The sequence below is a fragment of the Mugil cephalus genome, chromosome 23 (genome assembly GCF_022458985.1).
Source record: "Mugil cephalus isolate CIBA_MC_2020 chromosome 23, CIBA_Mcephalus_1.1, whole genome shotgun sequence".
NCBI classification, from domain to species: Eukaryota; Metazoa; Chordata; class Actinopteri; order Mugiliformes; family Mugilidae; genus Mugil; species Mugil cephalus.
The window spans coordinates 12,999,511-13,026,290 of NC_061792.1; the positions used below are offsets into that span (position 1 = coordinate 12,999,511).

The 26,780-nt window shown below is 41.0% G+C and overlaps 2 protein-coding genes across 2 annotated transcripts in view; both read right to left on the bottom strand.

Annotated features, from left to right (window-relative positions):
- Positions 1-600, bottom strand: part of LOC125001022 (ribonuclease inhibitor-like) — a 28,608-nt gene extending 28,008 nt beyond the window's left edge. Inside the window, exon 1 of the mRNA XM_047576933.1 lies at positions 399-600. Within this exon, the coding sequence (XP_047432889.1) occupies positions 399-511 (113 nt within the window). The 5' untranslated portion in view covers positions 512-600. The remainder of the gene's footprint in view (positions 1-398) is intronic.
- A 15,308-nt stretch (positions 601-15,908) lies between these two features.
- On the bottom strand, positions 15,909-23,480 carry LOC125001226 (NLR family CARD domain-containing protein 3-like). The gene is made up of 8 exons (XM_047577147.1): positions 23,344-23,480; positions 22,305-22,351; positions 20,358-22,140; positions 19,750-19,918; positions 18,174-18,286; positions 17,171-17,344; positions 16,821-16,994; positions 15,909-16,677 (listed from the first exon to the last, which is right to left on the bottom strand). The coding sequence occupies exons 1-8, from the start codon at positions 23,478-23,480 to the stop codon at positions 16,668-16,670; spliced, it is 2,607 nt and encodes an 868-aa protein (XP_047433103.1). The 3' UTR covers positions 15,909-16,667.
- Positions 23,481-26,780: the final 3,300 nt, after the last annotated feature.

Sequence of the window (26,780 nt, forward strand, 5' to 3'; positions counted from 1 at the left end):
CATCCTGTTTGACATTTTGTTTTTCACATCAGTGATTCAGCTTCTTATATGACATGACACAATAATTCTCATCAGTTTCTCTTAAACCTGCAGACTTTTAAACTGTGTGGAACATTCAGAACAGATTAAAATGGGCAATTAACATCTATTTACATTAAATATTCAACAGACAGCTCTAATATATTGCGTATGTGTAAATAAAGGAAGATAAACAGAAGAAAATCTACATTCTCAAAGTGTTTCAAACAGCTGGAGAACATCTGTAACAAAATTCAACTGACATGTAATGTTTGCAGTAAATAAGTTAAACACTGTTTAATAGGGTGATAATTTTACAGTGTAAACATTTAATGAACTAATTTAAACTGTTTGATAATGTTAATCGCATCTGGACTCACTGAGCCTTTCTGCAGTTCCTCACAGCTGGAATCAGTCTCTGTCGTCCCTCCCATGATGTGTTGAACTTCTCCAGGTCCAACTCATCCAGAGTCTCCTCTGACATCTGCAGCATGTAGGCCAGAGCTGAGCAGTGGATCTCAGAAAGCTCCTTCTCTGATCTGTTCTCTGACTTCAGGAACTCTTGGATCTCCTGATGAAGTGAGAGGTCGTTCATCTCCATCAGACAGTGGAAGATGTTGATGTTTCTGTCAGTAGAAATGTTGGACATGTTCATCTCCTTCAGGTTGTTGATGGCTCTCTGGATGATTTCTGGACTGATCTCTGTCTGACCCAGCAGACCTCTTAACAGTCTCTGGTTGGACTGCAGACAGACGCCATGAAGGAAGCGAACCATCAGGTCCAGGTGACCATTTTTACTCTCCAGGGATTTCTCCATGACTCTGTTCAGGAAGACATCCAGAATTGAGTCATTGTAGTTTTGTCCCAGGAAGTCCTCCAGCACCTCTGTCTTCCTGTTGGTGTAACAGTGGATCATGTAGACTGCAGCCAGAAACTCTTGAACACTCAGATGGACGAAGCAGAACACCTTGTCCTGGTACAGTCCTCTCTCCTCTTTAAAGATCTGTGTCAACACTCCTGAGTACACTGAGGCTGCTCTGATATCGATGCCACACTCTGTCAGGTCTGATTCATAGAAGATCAGGTTTTCCTTTCAGCAGCTGATCAAAAGACAGTTTCCCAGAGACTCAATCATCTCCCTGGTCTCTGGACTCCAGTGTGGATCAGTCTCAGATCCTCCATAATACTTGACCTCCTTCACTTTGGTCTGAACCACCAGGAAGTGGATGTACATCTCAGTCAGGGTCTTGGGCAGCTCTCCTCTCTCTCTGGTTTTCAACACATCCTCCAGAACTGTAGCAGTGATCCAGCAGAAGACTGGGATGTGACACATGATGTGAAGGCTTCGTGATGTCTTGATGTGGGAGATGATGCTGCTGGCCAGCTTCTCATTTGTGAACCTCTTCCTGAAGTACTCCTCCTTCTGGGGGTCAGTGAACCCTCTGACCTCTGTCACCATGTCAACACACTCAGGAGGGATCTGACTGGCTGCTGCAGGTCGTGTGGTTATCCAGAGGTGAGCAGAGGGAAGCAGTTTCCCCCTGATGAGGTTTGTCACCAGCACATCCACTGAGCTGGACTCTGTAACATCAGTCACGATCTCAGTCTTGTGGAAGTCCAGACGAAGTCGACACTCATCCAGACCGTCAAAGATGAACACAATCTGGAACTCTTCAAAGCTGTAGATTCCTGCTTCTTTGGTTTCAGTGAAGAAGTGATGAACAAGTTCCACCAAGCTGAACTTTCTCTCTTTCAACACATTCAGCTCTCTGAAAGTCAATGGAAATGTGAAGTGGATGTCCTGGTTGGCTTTGTCTTCAGCCCAGTCCAGAGTGAACTTCTGTGTTAAGACTGTTTTCCAATGCCAGCCACTCCCTTTGTCATCACTCTTCTGATTGGTCCGTGTCTTCCAGGTGAGGCTTTAAAGATGTCTCCTGGTCTGATGGTTGTTTCTGGTCTGTGTAGTTTCCTGGATGCTGCTTCAATCTGTCTTACCTCATGTTCATCATTGACCTCTGTAGTCTCTCCCTCTGTGATGTAGAGCTCTGTGTAGATCTCATTCAGAAGAGTTGAGTTTCCTGCTTTAGCAATCCCCTCAAACACACACTGGAACTTCTCCTTCAGACTAGATTTAAGTTCACATTGACAAAAGTCTGCAGGAAAATGTTCTGAAGGAACAAACAAGAAATAAAATGAGTAAATGCATCTCCAACATTTAGCATTGATTCAATATCTTTCTTCATCTCTTGAGACATCAGTAAATGTTTAATTCATTCATCAGGTTCAATGTTCATAGAAATCCTCTTACTTCTCTCCAGACGATCAGCCAGCTCCTCCTGCTTCATTCTCCTCAAGAAGTTCAGTGTGATCTTCACAAATGCCTCTCTGCTGCTCCTCCTCTGCTCTTCATCCTCACCCTCCAACACCTCCTCATCCTCCCTCTGACTCTCTAAGCATTCTGGGTAATCTGGACTCAGATCCCTCTGAATCTTCTTCAGCTCCTTCTTCACAAAAGTCACAATGTTGTCCTCCAGCAGCTGGAACAGAAAACTATCTGAATGACAACCAGACTGAAATCATGGAGACAAACATCAGATCCATGTTGGACAGACTGACAGTCCACTGGTCTACAAAGAGCAGCATGGAGATGATGGAAAGTAGTTGTTGTCCATGTACAGACCTTAAATATGGAGTCCAGCTGTGTTTGATGCTGATGAACAGACTGATCACTGAGAACATTTAAACTCTGCTGCTGCACTCTGTGAATGAATCATCAACAATTAGTTCACATTATTGTCTCCACCGTCTGTAATCAATGTTTTCCTCACAAACACAAACCACAGTGAGATAATGATAGTGTGCTGTGTAGTTGATGTTCTGATCAGAATAATGTCTACTGTGACATCAATAAAGAGGTGAAACTACTCATCAATTCTAAACCTGATGACTGAGTATCATAGAAAGTCCACATGTCTAAATCATCAGCTGTTTCCAAAGAACTGTTAAAATATTACTTAATTTTCTTTAAATTTTCAAGAATCGATATCTCTTCGCAGAGCTCAGAAAACATTGCGGTTCTTGTGAGTCTGGTTCAAGTAGTTTCCTGGTAGATGGAGAGTAATCCTCAGTTCATCAGGTTTAAACAAGGAAGAGGCGAAACTTGTCAAAGTCCAACAGGAATATAATAACATTACCAAGTATATTTGTCTCATTCTAGTCAAAATATCTTGTTGCACTTCGACAGAACTGCCTAACAAGTACCATTTCAGCAAGATATAGGGACTTGTTTTAAGACAATACATCTTGAATATCCTGTTAATTGGACAAAGTCTTGAAAACATCTTGTTTTGAGTCATATGTCATATGAAACAAGCTTTTTTTTCTCTTTTTTTCTTTTCTTTTTTTTTTACATTTGAAGAGGTTTTTAAGCTGCTGTGTTATTTGAAAAAGATACAGCATCTTGTTTCAAGAATTGGATTTACTTGATTTAAGAAAATATATCTCGTTTATAGGGAAGCCTTAAGTTTCAACAGATTTTGACGAAAACTCATTAGATAGTGACTCTCTGGAGTCTCTGCTGTTTGCCTCATGGTGATCACAAGACTAGGGATTCCCAGAATGTTGAAGTATTCCTTCAATCAAAATAAAACTCCACCAAATGGAATGATACACAAATCAAGGATTTTTAAATGTTCAGTTACATAAAATTAATTTCTGCCATAAATCCCTGTTTTTTAAGAAGTGAGACGTCCCACTTTTTATCGTGTTGGTTAAAAGTTGGACATTCGCAGTAGCGAACACAAAGAAGAACAACAACAGTATGGCTCTCTGGAGGGAACTTACAGGTACGTAATAAAGCTCCCTTGTCCGAGACGTTTTGAATTCGATTTTCATTGCAGGAATTCTGAACTCTGAATTCTGAAATGATTTTGATGAAATTGGTTTTATTATAAATTGAGCATGATGCTGGTTACGTGTTTCATTTAAATCCAGTTACTGGGGTGGATCAAGTCAATACTAAAACATTAACCTTCTAAATAGCCACAACTTAAAATGTAGTTCCTCCAGAATTGTAGATTTCCACATACACTCTGTATGTTTGAATTAAAATCTCTTCAGAATTAAGAGAATTACGACCAATTACAATGTTTAATTCACCACTCTGATATGGTGATGCATAGTCCACTGAGATATCTAATCTATTGTTCATGCACTAACTAGTCTCCGCTAGCCAGCTGTTTCATACCATTTGTTCTATGGCGCTAATTCATCTTGCAATGTGTGTCTTACATTATGTCACAGCTGCAAACATGAGTGAAGAAATGATCAGCACTCTGTCTCATGAAGACCTGCAGGACCTTTTTCCAGGCCCAGAGAACTTCTTGCAACGAAAAGCAAAGAGAGCTCAGATACATAAACACTGTCAGCCAAAACATGACTGGTGCTCCAGTCATACACTTCATGCTGGGAAGTCTCAGTCAGACATGCACGTGGAAAAAAACGAATTATTGCCTTAATCGGACTATAACAGGAGAACTTAAGTGCATGTAAACACGTTACTCCGATTAAAATCGGAGTTCTCATTATCTGATTGAGACACCCAGATAATGCGATTGGAATTGGAGTTTTCAGTCGGATAATTCGTGTGCGCATGCTCCATAACCGCTGCGCAAGTTGGACATTCGCAGTAGCCAACACAAAGAAGAACAACAATGGTATGGCTCTCTGGAGGGAACTGGGGAGTGTGACCCCGAAACAAAAACTTCCACGAAAGCCGGTTGCAGAAGAAGAAGAGAAACTGAGCTGCTACAATAACCATCTGAGGGACAGCACGGATCTTACCTGCACCAGAAGTAGCACGAACATTACGTACAAGATTAAAAAATGTAGTATTATCTATCCGGTTGTTTTTTGAAATGCCGGTCTGCCGCATGAACGACTTTTGTTTATTATATCACGTAATAGGTCAACCGGAAATTGGGCCGTATTAACGTCGTATTAACTCACTGAAAAGACACATATCGCCACCTAGTGTGGAGGAGGAGAACAGTTATTAGATTTTCTTGCGCTGCATGTAAACTGGATTGTATGAACTGTTGACTCCTGCATTTCAGAGCTAAAAAGGCATGTTCTTTCTTATGCAGAGAAAATAAAATATTGGTTTGTTTAATGCAAGACTTGTTTTCATTCAAGTAGGGTAAGTAGTTCAATGACCATGATCTTTTTCAAAAAAACTTGTTTCAGAGTGCAGAATGTTGGTACTTAGAGTGAGAAAACGAGTGAAATCGCCTGACAAATTTTGTCTTTTGACACTCGTCCCGGCCACAATTTCCACACTAGACACATGATTATTTCCACAGTTGTAGACAAACTTGTTGTGTCTCTCACAATGTGCTCGGCAAAGCAGTGAGACGTACAGAATTTAAACTGGGAGCCTCTGTTTGTGGGAAACTACCTGTCTGCTCTCCATTCACTCCAATGCAGAGATTTTCGGAGAAAAGGAGAAGGGACCTTTGTCTTTAACTCGCGAGTGTGTCCAAAATATTTACTCTACAAGGACAAAAACATATCAAAGTCTCCAGGAAGGTCTTACGACGCCCACGGTCTGCCTGTTTTTCTGATAGGAGCTACCATTTTGTCACAGTAAGCCCAAATGTGAGGCCAGCGAAAAGGGGGGAAATCTAGCTCTTTTCTGTGTCCCGGCGTCGTCATTGACGACCACTGTGAGTTGCCACGGCAACTCCTGAGCCACAGCTCTGGGCCACAGCGGAGACCAATTAATTAATCAGATGTCTCTGCTGTTAATGCAGCTGACCCCTGTGTCCCATACATTTATGTTACAACAACACACACCTCCCCACCAACACAGGTACCTTTCTAATTACAGCTATACACACAGCGCGCCACACACATACACGCACACACAAACACACAAGAAACTTTATGTTATTACAGTTACAGATACACTCAGGAAGAATGATAGGATGTAAAAACATGCGGCGAAAGCGCGCATTACTCTCTCACACACAGGCTAACTGTAAGCTAACTGTGCTAAACGTATGCTAACTGTGCTAAATGTGGGTTAAGTGTGCTAACTGTGCGTCATGTGTGCGACATGCGGGTTAACTGAACTAAATGTAGGCTAAATGTGCTAAATGTAGGCTAAATGTGCTAAATGTGAGTTAAGAGTGCTAACTGCATGTTAACTGTGCTAACCATAAGCAAATTGTGCTAAATGTAGGCAAAGTGTGCTAATTCCCATGTTGACAGAGACGGTACCCGGCATTAGCTCCCGTAGCCCCTTCAAAATTTCCCAGAGGGAATTTTCTAGTTTATAACTTACTTCTTTACAGTTGATGGTTCTTGTATTTTAAAGGTAATGTCAAAATCCTTTGATTGATCACTCTTCATAGACACACAGCTGGGTTCACGTTCTGGTTCTCGTGAGTCTGGTTTCTGTTGTTTCCTGGTAGATGGAGAGAAATCCTCAGTTTATCAGGTTTAAACAAGGAAAAGATTAAACTTATCAAAGTCCAACAGGAATATAATCACATATATAAACGTATAAAGCCACTGACATCACACAGTAACCTAGTCTTAAGGTGCTGCTTGTGTTATGACCTGATGATGACAACATAGATTTTCCACAGTTAGTTCAGGAGAGACGTATTGTGGCTCTATAGTAGCAGGATTTACTCAGAAGTACATCTGACCATGATGTTAAATGTGGATGCATTTTAAATTAACTTACCTCTTCACAGTTGAGGGTTCTTCTCTTTTAAAGTCAATGAGTTCACCCTTTGATCGATCACTCTTCATAGACACACAGCTGGGTTCAGGTTTAAAGTCGTCAGATTCTTCTCTCTGATGACTCCTAGGAGACAAACATGAAAAACATTATCTCACAGTTACTGAAGCTGCTATAAAAACTAGAAAGAGCAGATCACTGTGGACCAACTGGACCACTGAGACCATTTAAACTCTGCTGCTTCACTCTGTGAATGAATCATGAACAATTAGCTCACATTACTGTCTCCACCATCTGTAATCAATGTGTGTTTTCTTCACAAACATATGTAACGGAGTAGATCTATGTCTGTTAAATGATGGCAGAAAAAGGTGTAACGTCGCCATTTACTGTAGCAGTGGTTGGTGTGGGTACTGCACAGAGAGAAGAGGACTCCACTCCAGAAAAGGAGAAGGGACCTTTGTCTTTAACTCGCGAGTGTGTCCAAAATATTTACTCTACAAGGACAAAAAACATATCAAAGTCTCCAGGAAGGTCTTACGACGCCCACGGTCTGCCTGTTTTTCTGATAGGAGCTACCATTTTGTCACAGTAAGCCCAAATGTGAGGCCAGCGAAAAGGGGGGAAATCTAGCTCTTTTCTGTGTCCCGGCGTCGTCATTGACGACCACTGTGAGTTGCCACGGCAACCCCTGAGCCACAGGCCTGAGCCACAGCGGAGACCAATTAATTAATCGGATGTCTCTGCTGTTAATGCAGCTGACCCCTGTGTCCCATACATTTATGTTACAACAACACACACCTCCCCACCAACACAGGTACCTTTGTAATTACAGATATACACACAGGCACGCCACACACATGCACACACAAACACACAGGTATCTTTATGTTATTACAGTTACAAATACACACAGGAAGAGTAGTAGGATACACAAACATGCACACGAAGGCGCGCATTAATCTCTCACACACAGGCTTACTGTGCTAACTGTGCTAAATGTAGGCTAACTGTGCTAACTTACAACAACACACACACAAACTACACAGGTAACTTTGTGATTACAGTTAAACACACACATGCGCACGCAAACGCGCACTCCTCACCCTCACCACACACACGCGCGTACGCGAGCTTAAGTGCACCACACACATAAACACACAAACAAATATGCACACACTAACACACAGGTAACTTTGCGTTATTAGACCTACATACACACACACAGCGTGCCACACACATACACGCACACACAAACACACAAGAAACTTTATGTTATTACAGTTACAGATACACTCAGGAAGAATGATAGGATGTACAAACATGTGGCGAAAGCGCGCATTACTCTCTCACACACAGGCTAACTGTAAGCTAACTGTGCTAAACGTATGCTAACTGTGCTAAATGTGGGTTAAGTGTGCTAACTGTGCGACATGTGGGTCATGTGTGTGACATGAGGGTTAACTGAACTAAATGTAGGCTAAATGTGCTAAATGTAGGCTAAATGTGCTAAATGTAGGCTAACTATGCTAAATGTGAGTTAAGAGTGCTAACTGCATGTTAACTGTGCTAACCATAAGCAAATTGTGCTAAATGTAGGCAAAGTGTGCTAATTCCCATGTTGACAGAGACGGTACCCGGCATTAGCTCCCTTAGCCCCTTCAAAATTTCCCAGAGGGAATTTTCTAGTTTATAACTTACTTCTTTACAGCTGAGGGTTCTTGTATTTTAAAGGTAATGTCAAAATCCTTTGATTGATCACTCTTCATAGACACACAGCTGGGTTCAGGTTCTGGTTCTTGTGAGTCTGGTTTCTGTTGTTTCCTGGTAGATGGAGAGAAATCCTCAGTTTATCAGGTTTAAACAAGGAAAAGATGAAACTTATCAAAGTCCAACAGGAATATTATCACATATATAAACGTATAAAGCCACTGACATCACACAGTAACCTAGTCTAAATGTGCTGCTTGTGTTATGACCTGATGATGACAACATAGATTTTCCACATTTAGTTCAGGAGAGACGTATTGTGGCTCTATAGTAGCAGGATTTACTCAGAAGTACATCTGACCATGATGTTAAATGTGGATGCATTTTAAATTAACTTACCTCTTCACAGTTGAGGGTTCTTCTCTTTTAAAGTCAATGAGTTCACCCTTTGATCGATCACTCTTCATAGACACACAGCTGGGTTCAGGTTTAAAGTCGTCAGATTCTTCTCTCTGATGACTCCTAGGAGACAAACATGAAAAACATTATCTCACAGTTACTGAAGCTGCTACAAAAACTAGAAAGAGCAGATCACTGTGGACCAACTGGACCACTGAGACCATTTAAACTCTGCTGCTTCACTCTGTGAATGAATCATGAATAATTAGCTCACGTTACTGTCTCCACCATCTGTAATCAATGTGTGTTTGTCTTCACAAACATATGTAACGGAGTAGATCTATGTCTGTTAAATGATGGCAGAAAAAGGTGTAACTTCGCCATTTACTGTAGCAGTGGTTGGTGTGGGTACTGCACAGAGAGAAGAGGACTCCACTGTGGTGAGACTTCCTCTTGCAGGTCCGGGACAATTAATTGTTTTCTGTAATGCTCATGTAGAAGGGGCGGCACAGCAGATCGCTTGTTAACGCTGATGCATCCCAGCGAGAGGTCCGTGTTCGAGTCCAGATCGGACCCTTCTGGGTCCGCATGTTCACATGTTTTCCCTGTGTCTGCTCTTACACTGCGATAGACAACCTGTCCAGGGTGTAACCCGCCTCTCGCCCAATGCCAACTGGGATAGACCCCCGTGACCCTAGTGAGGAGTAAGCGGAGCCCTGGAGTCTATGTAGGCAGCCAGCTCACCTGTGTGAGGACTTTTTCTCCCTGCCTGAGAACAAAGGAGCTGGCTGGCCTCATCCTCACTCATCATGTAGAGCTGTGTATTTGATGCGAGTTATCCATTTTTGACCCACACACTCTTACTATATTTAACAGTTAAATCCATAATATGGATGCTAATTTCTTTATTATTAGGGGCTACGGGCCTACGAGCCTCGAGCACTATTGTTATCCCGTGTGTTTCTTATTATTTTTTTTATTTTTCATCTTCCTCCCTTTTTTCGTCCCTTAACTATAGCTCGGGATCAGGGTGCTATTACTTTTCTTTCCGAAATACGAATTTCGCAGACTTACGTCGCGAAAAGCTGCGAAAAATTTCCCATTGAAAATGAATGGGATGGCAGAAAAAAAAAAACATGCAAAAAAGACAGTTTTTCAAAGGTCTACTGGTCAGGCATACTGTCACCTACAGACTTCATTTAAACTTTAAAATGTAGACACAAGCCTTGTGTATTGGTGTATTATTTCCTCGTTTTGATACGTCTTATCGTTGTTGATCAATCACTGTTCAATGACCATGATCTTTTTCGAAAAATCTTGTTTCAGAGTGCAAAATGTTGGTAGTTGGAGTGAGAGAACGTGTGTGAAATGGCCTGAAATTTTCTTCTTTCCACGCTCGTACCGGCCACAATTTCCACACTAGACGCATGATTATTTCCACAGTTGTAGACAAACTTGTTGTGTCTCTCACAATGTGCTCGGCAAAGCAGTGAGACGTACAGAATTTAAACTGGGAGCCTCTGTTTGTGGGAAACTACCTGTCTGCTCTCCATTCACTCCAATGCAGAGATTTTCGGAGAAAAGGAGAAGGGACCTTTGTCTTTAACTCGTGAGTGTGTCCAAAATATTAACTCTACAAGGACAAAAAACATATCAAAGTCTCCAGGAAGGTCTTACGACGCCCACGGTCTGCCTGTTTTTCTGATAGGAGCTACCATTTTGTCACAGTAAGCCCAAATGTGAGGCCAGCGAAAAGGGGGGAAATCTAGCTCTTTTCTGTGTCCCGGCGTCGTCATTGACGACCACTGTGAGTTGCCACGGCAACCCCTGAGCCTCGGTTGTTTTTAAATGTGCTTTATAAATTAATTTGATTGATTGATTGATTGATTGATTGATTGATTCCTGTGTTGATTGATTTACATCTGATTTCTGACATAACTTCTGGTTCCATTTGTCTCTTGAATGAATAATGTTAATGTTGATCTTATAACAGAGTCAGTCAGGTTCAGGTTATGGTGTCTTGTTCTTCTCACTTTCTCCTGAGATAAACACAGGATAGACTCTGCACTGGAACACACTGATATCAAGTCTATACTGATACAGACACATGTGATGATTCATCTCCACAGTCAGCTCCTGGTTTCCTCATTCATTATAACACATTTATTCCTTAATGCTCCTGTTGATCTTTTTAATTGATGGAGACTCTCAGTGGAGGAGCTCCAGGAGAAACTTTGGTCATGATGTGATATCTTCCTCTAACACTGACATTCTTGTTTGATGATTCACTGGTTGAGCTGGTCAGTACCCAGTATTCAACAATATTCATGTGTCTGTCACAATCAGTGTGAACCCCTTTGCATCGATTTCATTATAGTTGTGAATCACTGCCATATAATCTGAATGGGGTCCAGGAGGATTTGCACTAATGAAGATACTGAACATGTTCCCAAACCTCACAACAAGACACAATTAAAAAACAAACCTAAACAATTTCAACTTTGTCACACAACTTACCTTTTGGAGTCAAATTTTATTGGATGTTCCATGGACCCGTCACTCTTCATAGACACACACTGGGATAGGCGATAAAGGCGGTCGCCTAGAGTGCCATCTGCTGGACAGGCGCCGCCACTTGGCCTCAAGGAAAATAATAAATAATAATTATTAATAGCAATAAAAATAAAAATAATTTTCTATGCCCAGACGCTGTTCCTAAAATGTGATGCTGCTGAGTCACAGACAGGTGATGGCTTTGTTATTTATGAAAAGGCTGTCCAAGTCCAAGCCTTCGGGTGCACAGAACCGAAAGAAAAAAAAAAGAGGAGAAGAGGAACTTGGAATATAAAGTTAACATCAGGCTGTACCATTTTCTTTTCTTTTCTTTTCTTTTTTTTTTTTTTTTTTTTTTTTTACCGTGTTAGTGTGAAATGTTTATGTTTGTGATGAGTTTTCATTAGTTTTCTACACCTTTATCATCTCTGCCTGTATGTCCGGTCTGATTTGGTATTTTATTTCAGTTTCATCACGTCATCATTATGTTTGGTCGAGTTGAAAATTAATTTTACCGCCATCATCACTAGTATTAACAACAGTGTGCCCACTGACACAGTTGCTGCTGCTGGTGCTTAGTTCTACTGTCTCATCACATTTGATGATGTGCTGAAATTCATTAGTCAAGTGATGGAAATGCAATCTGCAGCAGGTTTTTATTATTATTATTATTATTATTATTATTATTATTATTATTACTTGATTTTGCTTGTAATGTAATACATTTACTCTGTCTGTCTAGATGCACTCAAACAGCTTCTGGAGAGGAGCCTTCTGATCACACATCCACACAAACACCACTCTCTGAAGCATGTAAGTTTATCCAATTGTTTGTGGTCTCTGACACACTACTATGTTATTGTTGTTATTGTTGTTGTTACTGAATGGTACAACCGTGTTAGTAATACCAGGCACACCGGAGAGTAATCTCGCCTAGGGCACTAAATTAGGTAGAGCCGGCCCTGGACACACTGCTGGGTTCAGGTTTAGGTGTGAGCTTAGTTTTAGTTTCAGTGTATGATTTATGGCTCCTGACAGAGACAGAGGAGACAGACTCACAGCCACGATAAATAAAGTTTTATGTTGATGGTAGCCTGGTGTCCCATAGGTACTGACAAAGAGAGAGAAAGACACTTTTAGTCCACAGCCACAGAAGCTGTGTGTGAGATTGTGGAGTTTTAAGATGTGTGAAATGTGGAAAGACATTAATGTTGTTTTCAACACACACTGAGTTCTTCATTTCACCTCTGAGGCTCAGACTTCTTCCTGAGCCTGGGTTAAGAGGGAGGGATTCCCTCCTCTCTGTCCTCACACTGATCCATTCTGCTGGATTCACATCAGCTCACACACACTTTCTACCTTCACCTGCAGAGGAAAGAAATCATCCAAAGAATAATTAACATTCAACCACACTGAATTGACTGAGTTCAACACAACTAAAGAACATGTTTACAACTTTCAATTTACTTTACAGCTTTTATCTGATGTCAAAGGTGTGTTAGTTTGTACTTTGATCGATGATAGTCACCACTAATATCTAACATATGATATAACATATGAAAATCACCCACTTTAACCCATTTAAACATGTGTTTTAAGAGAAATATCATATATTATTGTACTCTGTAGTATTGGAGGAAATGCACCTTCACCACAACAAGTTACAAAATCAAACTTCTGAAAACAACTTCAACATATAAGACAAATGTTTTAATGTCAGATCAAGATCACTGAACTCATTTTAACTCAACTACATCTAGAAGCAAACATCACTGTGTTCATCTGATGAACGATGTTGGAGGATGTAAATTATTCTGAATTCCTATTGAACTGATGTCAATGTATTTCTATGAAGAGATGAAGGTGTGTGAATACTAATCTAACAAAATATCCAACCTCTCTCTATAACACAGTCTCTGCCTCAACGTCAGTCGTTTTATTTTACACATTTACACGTTTCAGCATTTCTAGCAAATGTTGGTCTATAGGAGGACAAGAGATCCATTTAGATAGATAAACCATGTGTTGATTTGCAAAACTTCTAAAGTGCACGAAATTAAAACAGGATAAGATTCATGTACCTGAGAAAAAAACAAATAATGAAAAAAGATGAAACATTTGCACCTGTTTCTTGAGGACAGAGTCAGAGGCTCCAGTGTCAAGGTGTGAACGGGGGTGAAACTTCTTGAGGACAGGTGTTAAGACTGTACTGTAGACTGATGGCAGATTATATCTCAGTCCAGTTTCCTTTACTCCTCTTTCAAATCATCCACCTTCACTGAATTTATGTGCTGCCACATCAACACAAAATGTTTACATCCTCCGTCCCAAACTTGTATTTTCAGCTCTGACTCAGATTTCAGCTGCTGACAACTGATATTAAAGAGTTAAACATTATAAACTACTGACTTAACCTTCAGACAGAGTTCACACAGAGAAAAAGATCTGCGACACAACGGTGGAGAAAGTGAAAATAACTTTAGACTTAAATCTGAGGCTGGATCCAGATTAATGAAGATTTAATAATTTAATTTAATCTGATCATCATACTGTTTGATTCCAGTGAATCATGTATCTAATAATAATGTAGACTGATCTTCAAACAGAGTGACACAAACTTAATAATGAAATAAGAAGTGAACATCTTCTACAAACATTACAGAGCAGAAACAAACATTAAAGTTACTGAAGCTTTAAACAAATCAAACTTACAGTTTATTTAACCAGTCCAGAGAGATGAAGAAGACTCCACTCCAACCTGAACACTGAACAGGTGAGTCAGCTACTTCCTGGATCAAGGGTCAGTTCACCTGTGATTGAGGCAGGACAGGAAGGAGGGATATAGATTTTCACAATAAGATAACAATTAATCAGACATGTGTGTTCTTCATTGATTTAATTATTGTCAGTGCCAGTTTTTCTCTTATTTATTTCATGTGCAGGATCTTCATCATCAGTGTGTTCAGTTGTCAGTTTAAGTCAGTTTAATAATAATTACTAAAAAGACAGAACATTAATACTGATAATTATAATAACATATCACAGGGAATATTTTTACTTTTCATACTTTTCATAGTTAATTTTCATGTTAATACAGATTGTCAGTGCAGGACTGAAGGATTTCACTACACTGCGGTGCTATTATTACTTTAAATAATGTGAATGTTATTTCACTCTATCACTACGTGCCCTATGGCAGACTTCTCTCCTTCCATTGGGACACCCTTACCCCCCTGGACTCTCATCTCTCCAGAGATTTACACAACACCCCCCTGTACCCAGTCATACTTGAGTGAGGTGACTTGGGAAGCACAGAACCCTACACTCCACTAGTTCCTACCAGCACCACATGCCTCTCCTCCACTGTCCATCCTTCTACATCTTTTCTGTCCTTTGTTCTCCCCCTCTATTTACTGAGGTGTAGCACTGCCCTCCCTGCCACACAAGGTCACTACACTCAATAAAGATCAACAGGACACTTCTCAGGGAGGCTGGTGATGGTCACACTCACGCACTGAAGTAATAAAGCTTTCAGCTGCAAGAATATAACTGCATCAACCTCATATAATGTTGACACCCTGTGGTGTTCAACTATGCAGACAAATGAAAATAAATAAATAAATAAATAATGTGAATAATTCCTCAGTCCAACTAAGACATAATGTTGACTGATGCCAGTAGTTTCTTTGCTGTAGCAAAACATATTCTGCACTGTTATATGTAAAAAAATAAATAAATAAATAAATAATAAAAAAAAAGCTATAGCTAGCTTTAGTGGTAGAAAAATAAATATTTCATCAAGCTGAAGGTCTCGGTCCATCAAACTTCAGAAAAATAATTTCATTATTTAGTTTAAACCATAATGATTCGGCTTCTTAAAGAAGACAGTACAAAGAAAAGAAGACTAACTGTCAGTTGTCTGAAGGAGGAAAAGGACACAGAGACACAAAGTGAGCTGAGAATAAAGAACAGGATTTATTCTCCTGACTGAACACAGTGAGCTTAAATATTACATTTTCCCTGAACGGTCCTTGAATGATGAACTGAAAGCGGAGACACAATAAGATGATGACTATGTTCATCTGTTGAGCTTCTGTTGGTGTCATGTGTTGTTAGTGTTAACAATGTATTCTGGCGCTTCATGGAATTGGTTAGAAGAAAGAAACAATAAGATTACATATCATTTAAATCACTGTTCATGTTCAGATGAAAATTATCTCTTATTCCAGTTTAAGAAACCAACGACGACTCCCTCAGTAAAAACCTTCTCAAACCATAGATTCAAATCTTCAATGTTCAAATGACTTGTGATGGAGATTTGTCTGCCCCTCGCGGTGACAATGTGAACTGCAATGATCCCGAATATATCACGATCACTCTCCTCTAGTGGTCACTGTCAGTAACTACAACTGCCCACATCCAATAATACATTCACATTTACTGCAGTGTTGTCAATGACAAAGACAATGAATTGATTGTGTTCACATTTTTATTGGAGTTTGTACAAAGACAATATATTAAAAAATAACATTTTGAATGCACAATATTTATTCTCACGCCCCTAATTGTTGGTTGGTTTCAAAATATTTTCAATAATAAAAAAAAACATGTTTAACTTAAACTACTCAAATACTCAAAAAAATTAATAACTGACAGACAGATCCACCATAAATTAATCTTCAGCTATGACCTGAAATGAAATGATTAAAACCAGATACAAAAGAAAAACGCTTTATAGGTAAATACAAAATAAAATCTTATCAGATTTTTACCTTATTGATTCATACCTTAGCTATGTTAAGTAAATTTTCCTGACAACTTTCAGTGTTCATTGACACACAAGCCAACAAATAAACAGTTTAAAAATTGCATTTGCTTGTACCTTTCATAATATTGCCATTTACAAGAATATAAGCTGTTTTAATGATTTACAAATCAAATGTAAAACTTCATTTTGCAACAAATCCATCTTCCTGACAATTTCTCTGAAATTCTGGTAAATAAAAATAATGAGTCAAAGAAAGACAAAAAAACAACTCTAAATAATGACTCTGTTTCTTGGTGACTCTGAGCTGGTGTAATTAATGAATAATCTTCCATGAAGCTCTCCTCTTGACTCCACCTCCCAGTAACATGGTCCAGTCAGAGTCTCTCTACACACAAGCTGCTGCTGATTCAACCTCTGGATCATCAGGACTCAGCTCATCCTCTCTCAGCTCACATACCGTCCTGTTTACCTTTACTGCCACCTATAGAGAGAATAAGAAAGACAAGAGGAGATGATTTAGTGTTTCCAGAGACTCTTTTCATCAGGTGTCAGTCAGTGATGCAGCACATCCAGTAGTACAAAACCACTGAAAGACGTATGAACTGACTCCAACCCTCCACTCACCTCAGAGTCTCCAGTCTACAGTCTGGACTCTTCTCAAGATCAAGAAGCTGATTCACATCTGAATCCTTCAAGTTGTTTCCACTCAGGTCCAGATGTTTCAGATGGGAGGGGTTGGACTTCAGAGCTGAGACCAGAGAATCACAGCTGATCTCTGACAAACTGCAGCAATTCAATCTGAATAAAAAATAAAAGATGTTAATAAAATCATCGATAATCAGGTGTGTTCGGGTTTTAATGAGCTGTTCTCTAAAATGAAAATATGAGTAGGAACAAATTTAGGTTAGTTCTGAGTTCAGTTTGTAATGAAACAAATCAGATCCACAATAGTAACAGACATCCAGTGAACTGACCTCAGAGTCTCCAGTCTACAGTCTGGACTCTCCAGAAAACCACGCAGATGTTTCACTCCTGAATCCTGCAGGTCGTTGATACTCAGGTCCAGATGTTTCAGATGGGAGGGGTTGGACTTCAGAGCTGAGACCAGAGAATCACAGCTGATCTCTGACAAACCGCAGAGATTCAAACTGAATAAAGAATAAAAGATGTTAACAAAATCAATGATAATCACGGCCGTGACGTCTTACTCGCCCACCTCTCCACTATATCCCCAAATATATTACTGCTGGCGGACTTCAGTATACACATGGTCAACATAACCCTCCCTCTCAGCAGAGATGTTTCTTTATGGACAGTTTTGGACTCGATCAATTCAATTTCTCAACCCACAGAAAAGGACACACGCTGGACAGATTCTCAAGACACCATGTTTCATTTCATTCAGAATTTAATTAACAACATCATAGATACACTCTGCTCCAACACTGACAGTATCCTGATCCTGGACTATCTTTCCACCCCTGATGAACTGGTAACCCACTAAAGCAATAGTCTCAACAACATTCTTAATTCTCTCGCTCCAGTCCAGTCTGTTTCCTGCCCCCTGATGTACCCCTCATCTCCATTCAGTGAAAACTAAATGCCGCCAACTAGAAAGACTCCATAAAGTGATAATAGTTTCACCATTCATAAAGAAATGTTCATAACCCACATGAGGGTGGTCGTCATGTGGGTCCTCCCTCTCAGCTCACCTGCACTTCGTCCCTCGTCATCTTCACCTCCACAACACTGTCAGCGATGTTTCGGTTTCCAACTGCCTGATGACTTTCAAATTACTGACTTCATCTACCAATCTAAACCCTCCACCTCTCATCTTGATCCCCTCCCCACCGCCCTAGTCAAGGCATGCCTCTCCTCTGTGTCTTGTGAGAATTAATTTGAATTTATATACATTTGCGTGCTAGTCAGTATTTCAAGTTACTAATGTCAGGATAGAAGGATCAGAGGAGAGCAGACTTCTGAGGGGGAGGGTCACTCTCCTTGTCTACAGGTGCTGTCTTGTGTTTGGAGAATATAGATGAGGGGGTGGTCCAACCAGCTTGTTCATCAATGGGAAGGCTCCTTCTCAGCTATAGGTCATCAATAACAGTCATTCTGTAGTTTTGGATATAACATATCTCCAACTTATATTTCATATCCAAAATCCTTGAAAAAGTAGTTGCCCCTCAACTACACACTTAACACAAAACTGTCTCTATGGCCCTTTCCAGTCTGGTTTCCACCTTTGCGACAACACCAAAATTGCCCCCACAAAAACTACCAAGGATCTCCTTATTGCAGCTGACTCAGGTTCAATCTCCATCTTCATCCTCCTCGACCTTAGTGCAGCCTTTGCCTCCATCTCCCACCCCAACCTCTTCAGTACACTCGTCTCTATCGGCATCACTCACACCGGCCTTCACTGGATCTCTAGTAAACCTGACTCCACACTCCCACCCACCTCCCTTACTGCCAGCTTATCAGAAATCAAAAACTGGTTCACTTCCAACTTCCTGAAAGGTCTTGAATCTTGCTTTTATTTTGCGCTTTTCTACCTACTCAAAGGTACTCAAAGAGCTTTTACAGTCAGAGACAAATCCACCCATTCGCTCACACAAACAAACACACATTCACACTTCGGCAACCGCTAACCCTTCGGTTCGTGGACAATCTGCTTTACCTACTGAGCCACAGCTGCACCCCATCTAAACTTTCCAAGGTTGACTACTTCCCTGTTCTCATTCTCATAGCTTCTCAGTCTCCCCATCCCATCAGATTAAGAGTGTCTGTTATCCTTGACAGCACTCTTTCATTCAAATCCCACATCAATAACACCTACCTACTTACACCTCCGAAATATCAATCAACTCCATCCCTTCCTCATCCTCAATACTGCACCCATTCTTGTCCACAGTCTTGTGGGCGACAGTGGCTAAGATGGTAGAGCGAGTCGTCCAATGATCAGAGGGTTGGCGGTTCGAATCCTGCTCTGTCCCAGTTACTGTCGTAGTGTCCTTGGGCAAGACACCTTACCCTCCTTGCCCCGTGTGAATGTGGTGGTTGTCGGAGAGGCCGTTCGCCGCACATTGGCAGCCACGCTTCTGTCAGTCTGCCCCAGGGCAGCTGTGGCTACAAAAGTAGCTTACCACCACCAGTGAGAATGTGTATGAATGAATAATGGGTTCTGTAAAAGTGCTTTGGGAACCACTCTGTGTGTTGAAAAGCGCTATATAAAAAATCCAATCCAATCCATTGTCACCTCCCATTCGGTCTCCCTCACAAGTCCCTCCTTTAACCTCCAACTGCTCCAAAACTCTGCTACACATCACCAAAACCCTTTCTTGCCACCCTATCACCCCCATCCTACAATTACTTCACTGGCTCCATGTCACGCAAAGAATTCAATTCAAAATCCTTCTGTACACCATCATCCATCTATCAGACAACCACTCCTTCATTTAAACCAACGGTTGCTGGTCCATTTTCTATCTGTCAATCCTGACAAGGGAACTGTTTAATGTGATAAAAACATTCAGTGAACTGACCTCAGAGTCTCCAGTTTACAGTTTGGACTCTTCAGTCCATCACACAGTTGCTTCACTCCTGAATCCTTCAGGAAGTTGTTGTAACTCATGTCCAACTCTGTCAGATGGGAGGGGTTGGACTTCAAAGCTGAGACCACAACTTCACAGTGACTCTCTGAGAGTCCACAGTAAGAAAATCTGTCATGACACATAAATATAAAACATGTTAATATGAATGAAGACACTTTATTATTTACTTCATGCATTTGACAATAAACAGTTGAACTCATCCTGTTTGACATTTTGTTTTTCACATCAGTGATTCAGCTTCTTATCTGACATGACACAATAATTCTCATCAGTTTCCCTTAATTAATGTCTAAGTCTAATATACGATATATATATATATATATATATATATATATATAGTGGAAAATAAACATAAGAAAAAAGAAATTAGTAGTTTTCTTATTTTAAAAAATAAGAATTACTAGAAATCCATCAGCGACAAAATACAACTGACCTGTAATTTTTGCAATAAACAAGATAAACACTGTTTGAAGGGTGATAAGTGTGAACATTTAAAGAACTAAATTAATCTAAATTGATTTATGATGTTAATCACATCTGGACTCACTGAGCCTTTCTGCAGTTCCTCACAGCTGGAATCAGTCTCTGTCGTCCCTCCCATGATGTGTTGAACTTGTTGAGATTCAACTCATCCAGAACCTCCTCTGACTTCTGCAGCATGTAGGCCAGAGCTGAGCAGTGGATCTCAGAGAGTTTTTTCTCTGATCTGTTCTCTGACTTCAGGAACTCTTGGATCTCCTGATTAACCGAGAGGTCGTTCATCTCCATCAGACAGTGGAAGATGTTGATGTTTCTGTCAGGAGAAATGTTGGACATGTTCATCTCCTTCAGGTTGTTGATGGCTCTCTGGATGATTTCTGGACTGATCTCTGTCTGACCCAGCAGACCTCTTAACAGTCTCTGGTTGGACTGCAGACAGACGCCATGAAGGAAGCGAACCATCAGGTCCAGGCGACCATTTTTACTCTGCAGGGATTTCTCCATGACTCTGTTCAGGAAGACATCCAGTGTTGAGTTATTGTAGTTTTGTCCCAGGAAGTCCTCCAGCACCTCTGTCTTCCTGTTGGTGTAACAGTGGATCATGTAGACTGCAGCCAGAAACTCCTGAACACTCAGATGGACGAAGCAGAACACCTTGTCCTGGTACAGTCCTCTCTCCTCTTTAAAGATCTGTGTCAACACTCCTGAGTACACTGAGGCTGCTCTGATATCGATGCCACACTCTGTCAGGTCTGATTCATAGAAGATCAGGTTTCCTTTCAGCAGCTGATCAAAAGACAGTTTTCCCAGAGACTCAATCATCTCCCTGGTCTCTGGACTCCAGTGTGGATCAGTCTCAGATCCTCCATCATACTTGACCTCCTTCACTTTGGTCTGAACCTCCAGGAAGTGGATGTACATCTCAGTCAGGGTCTTGGGCAGCTCTCCTCTCTCTCTGTTTTTCAACACATCCTCCAGAACTGTAGCAGAGATCCAGCAGAAGACTGGCATGTGACACATGATGTGGAGGCTTCGTGATGTCTTGATGTGGGAGATGATGCTGCTGGCCTGCTCCTCATCTCTGAATCTCTTCCTGAAGTACTCCTCCTTCTGGGGGTCAGTGAACCCTCTGACCTCTGTCACCATGTCAACACACTCAGGAGGGATCTGATTGGCTGCTGCAGGTCGTGTGGTTATCCAGAGGTGAGCAGAGGGAAGCAGTTTCCCCCTGATGAGGTTTGTCAGCAGCACATCCACTGAGGTGGACTCTGTAACATCAGTCAGGATCTTATTGTTGTGGAAGTCCAGAGGAAGTCGACACTCATCCAGACCGTCAAAGATGAACACAACCCGGAACTCTTCAAAGCTGCAGATTCCTGCTTCTTTGGTTTCAGTGAAGAAGTGATGAACAAGTTCCACCAAGCTGAACTTTCTCTCTTTCAACACATTCAGCTCTCTGAAAGTCAAGGGAAATGTGAAGTGGATGTCCTGGTTGGTTTTGTCTTCAGCCCAGTCCAGAGTGAACTTCTGTGTTAAGACTGTTTTCCCAATGCCAGCCACTCCCTTTGTCATCACTCTTCTGATCGGTTTCTGTCTTCCAGGTGAGGCTTTAAAGATGTCTTCTGGTCTGATGGTTGTTTCTGGTCTGTCTAGTTTCCTGGATGCTGTTTCAATCTGTCTGACCTCATGTTCATTATTGACCTCTGCAGTCTCTCCCTCTGTGATGTAGAGCTCTGTGTAGATCTCATTCAGAGAAGTTGAGTTTCCAGCTTTAGCAATCCCCTCAAACACACACTGGAACTTCTCCTTCAGACTAGATTTAAGTCCACGAAAAGCTCCATCAGGAGTTCCTTAATGAACACAACAAGGATAATTTAAATAAATGTCGGCAAATATTAAATTAAATTGAATTTCCCAAAAAGTAATTGTTTGAATGTGTCTCGCTTCATCTTTTGAGACATTAGTAAATGTTTAATTCATTCATCAGGGTCAGTGTTCATATAAATCCTCTTACTTCTCTGCAGACGATCAACCAGCTCCTCCTGCTTCAATCTCCTCAGGAAGTTCAGTGTGATCTTCACAAATGCCTCTCTGCTGCTCCTCCTCTGCTCTTCATCCTCACCCTCCAACACCTCCTCATCCTCCCTCTGACTCTCTAAGCATTCTGGGCATTCATTCAGATCCCTCTGAATCTTCTTCAGCTCCTTCTTCACAAAATTGACAATGTTGTCCTCCAGCAGCTGAAACAGAAAACTATGTGAATGACAAATAGACTGAAATCATGGAGACAAACAACAGATTCATGTTGGACAGACTGACAGTCCACTGGTCTACAAATAGCAGCATGGAGATGATGGAAAGTAGTTGTTGTCCATGTACAGACCTTAAATATGGAGTCCAGCTGTTTTGTATGATGACGAACAGACTGATCATGGAGAACCTCTCGGTGACTTCTTTTCCTGGATTTCTTTTCTTTCTTCTCAGCCCATCCTCTCGTCATGGACACTCCACTGGCTCCAGGTCCAGGTGAGTTTTGATTTTCCAGCTTCCTCCTAATAAACACAGGCCAGATTTTACAATGAACTCAGATAACCCTGAGACATGTCCTGACAAAACCCTAACTCATTCTGAATGCGTCTTTGTCTGTCTTCAAGACTTGATCATGATGCCCTGCACAGAAAACTCATATTGTTGTTTATATTCCCAACCTCATTATTTCCGGAATCAGCTGAAGTTCAAGACTATAAATTAAAAAACTAGAACACAGACACAAGAGGTTTCCCTCTCCAGCTCAAGATCCTCTTCACCACAACAGCATACAGCATTTCACAGCAACATACACAATTTGTCACCTTGCCATAAGGTGGCAGTAATTATGTCAACCATTTTACAAGATCTTTGCCAAATAATAATTTGTTCATCTCCAACCCAAAGTTTCAGGTCTGCATGACCACTGAGCATTTATAATTTAAAATCTTTCAGGGATGGGTTACTCCAGATGTATTTGCACTGCATTCCTAAACTGCTGAATATGCCCGTTTGTTTTTTCCCACCTAACTGCGTCCGAGTTGCAGGGCAGCAGCTCCAGCAGGGAAGTACAGACACTTCCACCAGCTCTTCCGGAAGACTCCCCTGGCATTCCCAGGACAGACAGGAGATATAGTCCTGAGGCCTCCCTCTGGTGGGACATGCCCGAAACACCTCTAACAGGAGGTGTCCGGGGGGGCGTCCGTAATAGATGCCCAAACCACCTTCTTTCTGTCATTATCCAAAGTTCATGACCATAGGTGAGGGTGGGAACATGGCTTTCGGCTTAGCTCTCTCTTCACCATGGTAGATGAGTTACGCGGCCAAATCACTGCAGATGTGAACAGGATCCCAAGATACTTGAACTCCTCCACTTGAGGCAGGACCTCCTCTCTGACCCAGAGTGTGCAATAGAAATTGCGGTGACACAGGGCTACCCTGGGGGAGTCCAACCCTCACCAGGAATGAGTCCGACTTCCAATCGGCTACATGGACGTAATTCACGCTCCTATGGTTCAGGGACATCCACCCCATACTCCCAGAGCACCCTTAACAGGATGCCTCTGGGGACACTATCGTAGGTCTTCTTCAAATCCACAAAACACATGTGGACTGGATGGGCAAATTCCCCCTTCCCCTCTAGAAGCCTAGCAAGGGTAAAGAGCTGGTCCATGGTTCCACGCCTTCGACAAAAACTGCATTGTTCTTCCTACATCTGAGGCTCAACTATCGATCTGGCCCTTGTTTCCAACAAGCTGATGTAGATTTTACCAGGGAGGCTGGGGAGTGTGATTCCCTATAGTTGGAACACACCCTCTGTTCCCCTTTCTTAAGGATGGGGACCACCATCCCGGTCTGCCACTGCAGAGGCACTTCTCCCAATGTCCATGCAATGTTGCAGAAGCATGTCAGCCAGGACAGCCCTACAACATCCAGAGCCTGAAGATGCCCAGGATGGATCTCATCTTCTCCTGGAGCTCTGTTGCCAAAGAGTTATTTGGACAGGCCAATGCCCAGGCCCTCTGGCTCTGTTTCCTCTATGGAATACGTGTTGGTGGGATTGACTAACTGCTGAACTCCTGTTTGTAATTCACTGCAAGTATTCATCTAGATATTCATCCATTGTACCCATCTACTTACATGCATGTAATAATATAACCAGCTGTCCCGTTACAGAACTCCCCCAGCCCCACTTTGCTGTTGAACCCCTCTCATACTTCAGTCCTTTTCCTTGTGTTACTGAAAGTTTAATGACACTCATGTAGTCCTTAACCATAGTTTATAGTTTGTACACGCCCTGCTGTAATTGATAAAGTATCGATGAACCACAGTTATATTCTAGTAACACTGGAACACGGTCTGTTTTCTATATGCATATCTATATGCATACTCTGCACTGCTTCTGCACTTCAGGTTGAATGCTAACTGCATTTTGTTAGTTTGTTTTTGAACATGCATAATGAGAATAAAGCTGAATCGAATTTAATCTATTAACCAAACTATTAATGTTTGTCTTACATGTCTTTGTTAGTCATTTGAGGAAGAATAAGGAAGATAAAGAGTAGCAGACAAACACACAGTGGTCAGAACTAAATGAAATAATCATGGGCTTGTTTAAATGGAGGCTTATATAGGACCTTAGCTGTAAAATCCATGACAGCAAAACTTCACAAACTGAGGAAACAGCTTGAACATAAACAGGAAGAGAGATGAAAGTTGCTGTATTAACATTTTACCTCTTTGCATCAGAAGGATGTTCTTGTTTAAAGCTGCGATCCATCAACTTGTCACTCTTGAAGGACACACAACTGGGACCAGGTTCAGATTCAGGCGTCTCTGGTCTGGACTGCCGCTTTGTTCTTCAATACAACACAGAAAGTTTTCTGATGTCAGAATAAACTTAATATATGATATGAGAAACAAGCTGTGATTTGAGAGTTGATGGAGACTCTCAGTGGAGGAGCTCCAGGAGAAACTTTGATCATAATCTGATATCTTCCTCTAACACTGACATTCTTGTTTGATAATAAAAGTTTAAATGAACCAAACTCTATCTGAATCATCATCATTTCATATGTTCATATATTAGATTTAATTTCTTTAATATAAACATGTCAAATAATCAAATCCATAATCAATAAATTACAGTCAAAGATGAACCAACAACACTATACTCTCAGTAATGTTTTACCTCTGATCATCAGTGGAAACTTGCTCATTAAAAGTTACAACTAAGTCTTTTGACTGGTCACTCTTGAAGGACAAACAGCTGGGTACAGGTGAGGCTGGTCTCTGATGGATCCTGACAATAAAATAGTTATGATGAACTCAGTGAAGCTCAGATATTCAGCTAAATGATGCATTAATGGCATCCAGGGGAGTCTTAAGTTTTAACATGTTCAAGTGCTTAGAGTAACTTTATGTTACCTCTCCTTAGATAAATGTTTTTGATCATTTGAACGGTCACTCCTGAGGGACACACAGCTGGGTTGTGGTTCATTCCTGCAAATAATTAAATGAAAATGCATAAATCAAATCAAATGTTCTTTTTGTCGCTGTATACAGGAACATTGTGAATACTTCACATCAGCACTTTAAAAACATAAAACATGAACAGAAAATAAAGTATTCCACACAACACAGTCACAATCAATCCCATTTAAAACCCAGACCATGTTGACAGCTTATTAACGGACAGGACTGTGATCTGTAATAATAATAATAATGAAGGAGCTGAAGTTGAGCTCTGACATGAAGAGTCATAGACTAGTTATAAATGTTCATCTCACCTCTGATCTTTGGTCTGGTTCTCATGTTCTCCACTCAGAGTGGTTTTAGAGGGAGGGACTCCCTCCTCTCTGTCCTCACACTGATCCATTCTGCTGGATTCACATCAGCTCACACACGCTTTCGACTGCAGAGGAAACACAAATCATTCACCTGAGCGTCAAATCCTTGACATCATCTCTGCTGTAAAAACATCAGCTGCTAAAAAAAAAGCTGCAGTCAGCTGTTGTTGTTCTACTATCAGTCCACAAGATGGAGACATGAAGCTTAAACAAACACAGACTCTGACAACTCATCTTTGTTATTTAAAGTTTTTTGAGTAAACAGCAGCACACTACTGTGTCTGACTTTAATGGTGGAAACGATGGTTTTATGAAACACAGGGATGTTTGATTTGTGTAGAAAGAAAAGAAAAATCAACTGACCGTCATGTTATTTGATTCCAGTCAATCAGTCATCTAACAATAAAGTAGATTAATCTTCAAACATTGGAGTGATCTAACCTTTGTCATGCAATAAAATCTGCTACAAACACCACAGAGCAGAAACAAACAGTAACATAACAGACGTTGATGAAGTTAAGTCCAAAGAGCTGAGCCATAAACTGAGACTGGACACTAACCACTGTGACACAGGTGAGCTACTTCCTGGAACGAGTCAGGCTTCACCTGTGATT